This window comes from Squalius cephalus, assembly GCF_949319135.1.
Source record: "Squalius cephalus genome assembly, chromosome: 9".
NCBI classification, from domain to species: domain Eukaryota; kingdom Metazoa; phylum Chordata; class Actinopteri; order Cypriniformes; family Leuciscidae; genus Squalius; species Squalius cephalus.
In genome coordinates, this window is record NC_137130.1 from 2,182,501 (window position 1) to 2,192,500 (window position 10,000).

At 50.5% G+C, this 10,000-nt stretch overlaps 1 protein-coding gene across 1 annotated transcript in view; it reads right to left on the minus strand.

The window, feature by feature from the left end:
* Nucleotides 1-10,000, minus strand: part of LOC307164784 (E3 ubiquitin-protein ligase SH3RF3-like) — a 136,593-nt gene that overhangs the window by 30,675 nt on the left and 95,918 nt on the right. The window contains exon 4 of the mRNA XM_079881876.1: nt 221-541. Coding sequence (XP_079738002.1) covers nt 221-541 — 321 coding nt within the window. The remainder of the gene's footprint in view (nt 1-220; nt 542-10,000) is intronic.

Sequence of the window (10,000 nt, forward strand, 5' to 3'; positions counted from 1 at the left end):
GTGCGCTGGAGGACAGGTGTGTGTGTGGACAGTCAGTGATGCGTGTGTGTGTGTGTGTGTGTGTACCTGAGACGCGGGTGCGCTGGAGGACAGGTGTGTGTGTGGACAGTCAGTGATGCGTGTGTGTGTGTGTGTGTGTGTACCTGAGACGCGGGTGCGCTGGAGGACAGGTGTGTGTGTGGACAGTCAGTGATGCGTGTGTGTGTGTGTGTGTGTGTACCTGAGACGCGGGTGCGCTGGAGGACAGGTGTGTGTGTGGACAGTCAGTGATGCGAGCCGCTGCTCGTGGGTCAGACGAGCTGATGAGGACCGGAGCGCTGATCTCCATGGAGTGTCTGTTGTTCCCGAACACCTGAGCCGAGCGCTGGGTCACGCTGAGCGCCGTGAACGAGTGGCGCTTCTTCGCGTTCTTCTTCCCCTCCGCGCGCCGGTGGACGTCCCCGTTACAGCTGACGGCGGCGGGAGATCCGGGATCTGCGCTCGGGCCCGGGATCGGGGACGCCTTGTCCATCTCCATCAGCTGCTTCGCCGCTTCGTTCAGCTGGAGGAATCGGAACAACACAATATTATCAATGTAGGTTTTGGACCCCATTGACTCCCACTGCAATATTATCTTATACCTACATCCAGTGTTGGGGAAAGTTACTTTTAAAAGTAATGCATTACAATATTGCGTTACTCCCAAAAAACGTAGTTACTTTTTATGGAAAGTAATGCGATACATTATTTTGCGTTACTTTTTCTCACCTGGGCTTGTTTGTTTGTTTTTTAATAACAACAAAAAACGTTATTTTTTTGGGCAAATATAATGTCCCTTTCACACCAAAAGTGAAATGAATAAGCCTCAGGTTGAAATAAATGCAAATTCATGCCTGTACAGTAGAGGGCGCAGTTTAAAAAAAACTTTCAGCCATGCAGCCATTCTGGATTAAAGAACAATAGTTTTTGTTTTTGATTTTTAGGGAACAAAGTACATTTATTTATAAAATTTTTATTTTATTTATTTATATATATATATATTTGTGAACATTAACAGAAAGTCATTAAAAGGGTGGTTGAATATGATTTGACTTTTCTAACTTTAGTTAGTGTGTAATGTTGCTGTTTGAGCATAAACAACATCTGCAAAGTTACAACACTCAAAGTTCAAAGCAAAGGCAGATATTTGCTTTTAACCCCCTGAGGTCGGCTATCGCGCCGGCGCGATAGGCTCGTTTTTTTCCGTATGAGTGCAAAATAAAAATAAAATAAAAATATAAATTTTTATCTTATATGCTTGTGTTGTACATCAATCGATCCTGTTTAGTGTGTATTATTTTTGTGTATGCTCATAATAAAAACAAAGTGTTGTGCTTTTCGCCAAATAAAGAAAAATAAACATGATGCGAGTTCTGCCTACTCTCCGTCAGTGAAGTCAATTCTGAAACGCGTCCGAAAATGAACTGTAACTCAGCGAATACTCAGTCAAACAGGCATACAGTCACACAGGCATGAAGCTTGAATTCTCTACTTTTAAATGAAGTAATTTTTATAAAAAACAAATATTCACAGTTTATGTAATATGTATGCAAAGAGAGAGATGTCAGTCGTTCTCATCTCAGCTAATTAAGTTTTAATGTGCTCCGCCCACGGAGATGCGCTGTTGTGGAGCTACTACAGCTGGCAAAAATACTGTTTAAATATGAATCGCGTTTCTATGAATGAATGAACGCACAGATGCGCGCTGTTGTGGAGCTACTACAGCTGGCAAAAATACTGTTTTAATATGAATCGCGAATACAAAGAAAGATTACACTGGAAATATTGTTACAATTTTAAATGTTGTTGTAATTGTATAACCTTAATATATATATATATATATATATATATATATATATATATATATATATATATATATATATATATATATAGCCTAAGGATAGATGTAAACAAAATCTTAAAAGGTCATTATGAGCCTTCTCTTTAAATAATTTTATTATGCTTTATTAGTGACACATTTGGGAAGAGAATATATTCCAAATCTGAAAATACAGTATGAGAACAATTAACTGCACAATTACTAGAAATGTTTACCTTGGATATTGTACAATTTGCAAGCAAAATTTGTGGAAAAAACAACAAACCAGTTATATATTGTCCTTGCATTCTTGTGGCTCAGTCACACACCTGAATGAAAGGCTCATTACGTATGCAGCCTCATTATGCGGGCCCCATTGTCTCCGCAGGTGTGAATCACGCCCACCCGCATATGGCCTTTCCAAACAAAAAGTGTTTTACAAGATTTAAATCAATGTATTGTGTTATGTGAATGATTAGGCAGGATGATTTTCACATAATTTTGAAGAAAAAATTCTAGGCAACGTCATCCATTAGTCAAAAGTCTTATTTACATATATTTAGAATGTGTTTTATGGCCTTATTTCAGAAACTTTAGTTTTTTGTTTTTGAAAAAACCATGCATAAACATTATTCTATCAAAAATACAAACATGTACATGCAAGTTGTTCACATATTATGGTAGCCCTGTTTGTGCTAAATAGAGTGAATTTACACCTTTGCCATTTATATGTTTATAAGCAACTGAAAAAAGCACAAATGTCAGGGCATGTCAGAACATCTCAAGGACCCCAAAAACCCCTCAGACCCCAGAGGGTTAAAGAAATCTCTTTTTAAGGACTACAACAAACGGCTGGTAGAGACTACACCACATTCCTCCCGGGTTATTGACATCACCAACCCTAGAATTTACATGAAGCTTCACTTCAGCAATAAAAGTGTAAAAGTTTGCTTGTTAGTGGTTGAAGTGGATCATCGAGGGTCAGCAGCACAGACATCGGTTAATAAAGTGAGATTAAATACATAATCTATATTTGTGTAATTTAATATATTTAATTATTGCATGTGTTCATAATATTCTGAGATTGCATTTACTGTTTTTATTATTTTTGAGTAAAACTGCAAGTAACATACACATTTATTCTAAAACAACAACAGCCATATCATGTTTACACAACAGGAGAGCTGTCAGTCAATCAATGGAAAAACAATAGCGTTACTTATTTGAAAACGTAACTCATATTTTGTTGAAAAATTATTAAATCTGATTACATAACTCAAGTTACTTGTAATGAGTTTCCCCCAACACTGCTTACATCAATGCGCACACACTCTCTCACTCTCTCTCTCTCACACACACATGCGCACTCTCTCTCTCTCTCTCTCACACACACACACACACACACACTCTCTCTCTCTCTCTGCTTACATCAATGCACACACACACACACACACACACACACACACACTCTCTCTCTCTCTCTCTGCTTACATCAATGCGCACACACACACACACTCTCTCTCTCTCTCTCTCTCACTGCTTACATCAATGCACACACACTCTCTCACACTCTCTCTCACACACACACACACACACACACACACACACACACACACACACACACACACACACACACACTCTCTCTCACTCACTCTCTCTCTCTCTCTCTCTCTCACACACACACACGCACTCTCTCTCACACACACACACAGACACACACACGCTTTCTCTCTCTCTCTCTCAGATTGAGTGATGATAAAGGTGAAAGACACATGGCACAGACACAGAAATGATCACGTATGCACACTAACTTTTTTTCGTGATATTTAAAGTTACTCCACGTTGACTCCTGATGAACTAATGAACAGAAATCAAACCCTGATGATTATAAGCTGAACACACATCAGCAGTCCTGCAGAGTCAGACACACACACCCACACACACACACACCACAGACGGACAGAAGAGGAAGCACGAGAGGAAATTACGCCTCGACAGATCAAATCCCTCAGAATTACTAAAGCAATTATTCAGTCTGAGCAAATGCTGATTCTCCTCTGATTTAATAACGTCATCAGATTCATCATCAACACACACACGTTTTATTATGGGGATTATTAACAGAACGCAGAAACTCAAACATCAGACGCGCGAGTGAAATCAATGGTCGACAGAGACAGAGAGAGAGCACACTTACACTCTCTCTCACACACACACACACACACACACACATTTACACACTCTCTCTCTCTCTCACACACACACACAAAATCCGATTAATTGTGCAACCCTAATTGTACATGATAATTGAAACAATATGAAAATATGCAAGCATTTTCATATCAATCGCTCACTGAACTTCAGCTCTTCATTTCCGTCGTGATGTTTTGATGAATGAAAACAAACTAAAGCAGATGTGTGTGTCTGCAGTGATCAAACACACACGGCGGATCAGAAGTGACTCGGGCCCTTTGTTTCCATCCATAGTCCTGCATTCATAAATATGCTAATGATATACAAATGATATGTAAATGAGCCTGATTGACCCCACAGACGCTGCGGTCGGTCTCTGCTCGGCTCTCTTTCTCTCACACACACACACACACACACACACACACACACACACACACACACTCACACACACTCACACACACACACACACACATTCTGAAGGTCAGAATATTATTACTCTGACATGAGACAGTCATTTCAGCAGTCAATTACTCGCATGCATAATACTGGACTCGTTAGAACATATTAAACATCACAATCTGTTAGAAAGACTGTAATAACGAGAGAGAGACTGATGAATTCATAAACACAAACAGATCACACAGTAACGGCTGTAATTACGAGAGATTAGCAATATCTCTTGGGTCAAAGCATGGAAATTGCCAAATAAGTTTTGGTTTAATAGCAAAATTAAGTTTTATGACTCATCCGTGACTCATCCTCCAGCGGTTCATTAGGATCCCGGCGGGTCACGTGACTCATCCTCCAGCGGTTCATTAGGATCCCGGCGGGTCACGTGACTCATCCTCCAGCGGTTCATTAGGATCCCGGCGGGTCACGTGACTCATCCTCCAGCGGGTTCATTAGGATCCCGGCGGGTCACGTGACTCGTCCTCCAGCGGTTCATTAGGATCCCGGCGGGTCACGTGACTCATCCTCCAGCGGTTCATTAGGATCCCGGTGGGTCACGTGACTCTTCCTCCAGCGGTTCATTAGGATCCCGGCGGGACACGTGACTCGTCCTCCAGCGGTTCGTTAGGATCCCGGCGGGTCACGTGACTCATCCTCCAGCGGTTCATTAGGATCCCGGCGGGTCACGTGACTCATCCTCCAGCGGTTCATTAGGATCCCGGCGGGTCACGTGACTCATCCTCCAGCGGTTCATTAGGATCCCGGCGGGTCACGTGACTCATCCTCCAGCGGTTCATTAGGATCCCGGCGGGTCACGTGACTCGTCCTCCAGCGGTTCATTAGGATCCCGGCGGGTCACGTGACTCATCCTCCAGCGGTTCATTAGGATCCCGGTGGGACACGTGACTCGTCCTCCAGCGGTTCATTAGGATCCCGGCGGGTCACGTGACTCATCCTCCAGCGGTTCATTAGGATCCCGGCGGGTCACGTGACTCATCCTCCAGCGGTTCATTAGGATCCCGGCGGGTCACGTGACTCATCCTCCAGCGGTTCATTAGGATCCCGGCGGGTCACGTGACTCATCCTCCAGCGGTTCATTAGGATCCCGGCGGGTCACGTGACTCGTCCTCCAGCGGTTCATTAGGATCCCGGCGGGTCACGTGACTCATCCTCCAGCGGTTCATTAGGATCCCGGCGGGTCACGTGACTCGTCCTCCAGCGGTTCATTAGGATCCCGGCGGGTCACGTGACTCATCCTCCAGCGGTTCATTAGGATCCCGGCGGGACACGTGACTCATCCTCCAGCGGTTCATTAGGATCCCGGCGGGTCACGTGACTCATCCTCCAGCGGTTCATTAGGATCCCGGCGGGTCACGTGACTCATCCTCCAGCGGTTCATTAGGATCCCGGTGGGTCACGTGACTCGTCCTCCAGCGGTTCATTAGGATCCCGGCGGGTCACGTGACTCATCCTCCAGCGGTTCATTAGGATCCCGGCGGGTCACGTGACTCATCCTCCAACGGTTCATTAGGATCCCGGCGGGACACGTGACTCATCCTCCAGCGGTTCATTAGGATCCCGGCAGGTCACGTGACTCATCCTCCAGCGGGTTCATTAGGATCCCGGCGGGTCACGTGACTCATCCTCCAGCGGTTCATTAGGATCCCGGTGGGTCACGTGACTCATCCTCCAGCGGTTCATTAGGATCCCGGCGGGTCACGTGACTCGTCCTCCAGCGGTTCATTAGGATCCCGGCGGGTCACGTGACTCATCCTCCAGCGGTTCATTAGGATCCCGGCGGGACACGTGACTCATCCTCCAGCGGTTCATTAGGATCCCGGCGGGACACGTGACTCGTCCTCCAGCGGTTCATTAGGATCCCGGCGGGTCACGTGACTCATCCTCCAGCGGTTCATTAGGATCCCGGTGGGTCACGTGACTCGTCCTCCAGCGGTTCATTAGGATCCCGGCGGGTCACGTGACTCATCCTCCAGCGGTTCATTAGGATCCCGGCGGGTCACGTGACTCATCCTCCAACGGTTCATTAGGATCCCGGCGGGACACGTGACTCATCCTCCAGCGGGTTCATTAGGATCCCGGCGGGTCACGTGACTCATCCTCCAGCGGTTCATTAGGATCCCGGCGGGTCACGTGACTCATCCTCCAGCGGTTCATTAGGATCCCGGCGGGACACGTGACTCATCCTCCAGCGGTTCATTAGGATCCCGGTGGGTCACGTGACTCATCCTCCAGCGGTTCATTAGGATCCCGGCGGGTCACGTGACTCATCCTCCAGCGGTTCATTAGGATCCCGGTGGGTCACGTGACTCGTCCTCCAGCGGTTCATTAGGATCCCGGCGGGTCACGTGACTCATCCTCCAGCGGTTCATTAGGATCCCGGTGGGTCACGTGACTCGTCCTCCAGCGGTTCATTAGGATCCCGGCGGGTCACGTGACTCATCCTCCAGCGGTTCATTAGGATCCCGGCGGGTCACGTGACTCATCCTCCAGCGGTTCATTAGGATCCCGGTGGGTCACGTGACTCGTCCTCCAGCGGTTCATTAGGATCCCGGCGGGTCACGTGACTCATCCTCCAGCGGTTCATTAGGATCCCGGCGGGTCACGTGACTCATCCTCCAGCGGTTCATTAGGATCCCGGTGGGTCACGTGACTCATCCTCCAGCGGTTCATTAGGATCCCGGCGGGACACGTGACTCATCCTCCAGCGGTTCATTAGGATCCCGGCGGGTCACGTGACTCATCCTCCAGCGGGTTCATTAGGATCCCGGTGGGTCACGTGACTCATCCTCCAGCGGTTCATTAGGATCCCGGTGGGTCACGTGACTCATCCTCCAGCGGTTCATTAGGATCCCGGTGGGTCACGTGACTCATCCTCCAGCGGTTCATTAGGATCCCGGCGGGACACGTGACTCGTCCTCCAGCGGTTCATTAGGATCCCGGCGGGTCACGTGACTCGTCCTCCAGCGGTTCATTAGGATCCCGGCGGGTCACGTGACTCATCCTCCAGCGGTTCATTAGGATCCCGGCAGGTCACGTGACTCGTCCTCCAGCGGTTCATTAGGATCCCGGCAGGTCACGTGACTCATCCTCCAGCGGTTCATTAGGATCCCGGCGGGTCACGTGACTCATCCTCCAGCGGTTCATTAGGATCCCGGCGGGACACGTGACTCATCCTCCAGCGGTTCATTAGGATCCCGGTGGGTCACGTGACTCATCCTCCAGCGGTTCATTAGGATCCCGGCGGGTCACGTGACTCGTCCTCCAGCGGTTCATTAGGATCCCGGCGGGACACGTGACTCGTCCTCCAGCGGTTCATTAGGATCCCGGCGGGACACGTGACTCATCCTCCAGCGGTTCATTAGGATCCCGGCGGGTCACGTGACTCATCCTCCAGCGGTTCATTAGGATCCCGGCGGGACACGTGACTCATCCTCCAGCGGTTCATTAGGATCCTGGCGGGACACGTGACTCGTCCTCCAGCGGTTCATTAGGATCCCGGCGGGACACGTGACTCATCCTCCAGCGGTTCATTAGGATCCCGGCGGGACACGTGACTCATCCTCCAGCGGGTTCATTAGGATCCCGGCGGGACACGTGACTCGTCCTCCAGCGGTTCATTAGGATCCCGGCGGGACACGTGACTCGTCCTCCAGCGGTTCATTAGGATCCCGGTGGGACACGTGACTCATCCTCCAGCGGTTCATTAGGATCCCGGCGGGACACGTGACTCGTCCTCCAGCGGTTCATTAGGATCCCGGCGGGTCACGTGACTCATCCTCCAGCGGTTCATTAGGATCCCGGCGGGTCACGTGACTCATCCTCCAGCGGTTCATTAGGATCCCGGCGGGTCACGTGACTCATCCTCCAGCGGGTTCATTAGGACACGTGACTCGTCCTCCAGCGGTTCATTAGGATCCCGGCGGGTCACGTGACTCATCCTCCAGCGGGTTCATTAGGACACGTGACTCATCCTCCAGCGGTTCATTAGGATCCCGGCGGGTCACGTGACTCATCCTCCAGCGGTTCATTAGGATCCCGGCAGGTCACGTGACTCGTCCTCCAGCGGTTCATTAGGATCCCGGCGGGTCACGTGACTCGTCCTCCAGCGGTTCATTAGGATCCCGGCGGGACACGTGACTCGTCCTCCAGCGGTTCATTAGGATCCCGGCGGGACACGTGACTCGTCCTCCAGCGGTTCATTAGGATCCCGGCGGGTCACGTGACTCATCCTCCAGCGGTTCATTAGGATCCCGGCGGGACACGTGACTCATCCTCCAGCGGTTCATTAGGATCCCGGCGGGACACGTGACTCGTCCTCCAGCGGTTCATTAGGATCCCGGCGGGACACGTGACTCATCCTCCAGCGGTTCATTAGGATCCCGGCGGGACACGTGACTCATCCTCCAGCGGGTTCATTAGGATCCCGGCGGGACACGTGACTCGTCCTCCAGCGGTTCATTAGGATCCCGGCGGGACACGTGACTCGTCCTCCAGCGGTTCATTAGGATCCCGGCGGGACACGTGACTCGTCCTCCAGCGGTTCATTAGGATCCCGGCGGGACACGTGACTCATCCTCCAGCGGTTCATTAGGATCCCGGCGGGTCACGTGACTCATCCTCCAGCGGTTCATTAGGATCCCGGCGGGTCACGTGACTCATCCTCCAGCGGTTCATTAGGATCCCGGCGGGTCACGTGACTCATCCTCCAGCGGGTTCATTAGGATCCCGGCGGGTCACGTGACTCATCCTCCAGCGGTTCATTAGGATCCCGGCGGGACACGTGACTCATCCTCCAGCGGTTCATTAGGATCCCGGCGGGTCACGTGACTCATCCTCCAGCGGTTCATTAGGATCCCGGCAGGACACGTGACTCGTCCTCCAGCGGTTCATTAGGATCCCGGCGGGACACGTGACTCGTCCTCCAGCGGTTCATTAGGATCCCGGCGGGTCACGTGACTCATCCTCCAGCGGTTCATTAGGATCCCGGCGGGTCACGTGACTCATCCTCCAGCGGTTCATTAGGATCCCGGTGGGTCACGTGACTCATCCTCCAGCGGTTCATTAGGATCCCGGCGGGTCACGTGACTCGTCCTCCAGCGGTTCATTAGGATCCCGGCGGGTCACGTGACTCATCCTCCAGCGGTTCATTAGGATCCCGGTGGGACACGTGACTCGTCCTCCAGCGGTTCATTAAGATCCCGGCGGGACACGTGACTCATCCTCCAGCGGTTCATTAGGATCCCGGCGGGTCACGTGACTCATCCTCCAGCGGTTCATTAGGATCCCGGCGGGTCACGTGACTCATCCTCCAGCGGTTCATTAGGATCCCGGCGGGTCACGTGACTCATCCTCCAGCGGTTCATTAGGATCCCGGCGGGACACGTGACTCGTCCTCCAGCGGTTCATTAGGATCCCGGCGGGTCACGTGACTCATCCTCCAGCGGTTCATTAGGATCCCGGCGGGACACGTGACTCGTCCTCCAGCGGTTCATTAGGATC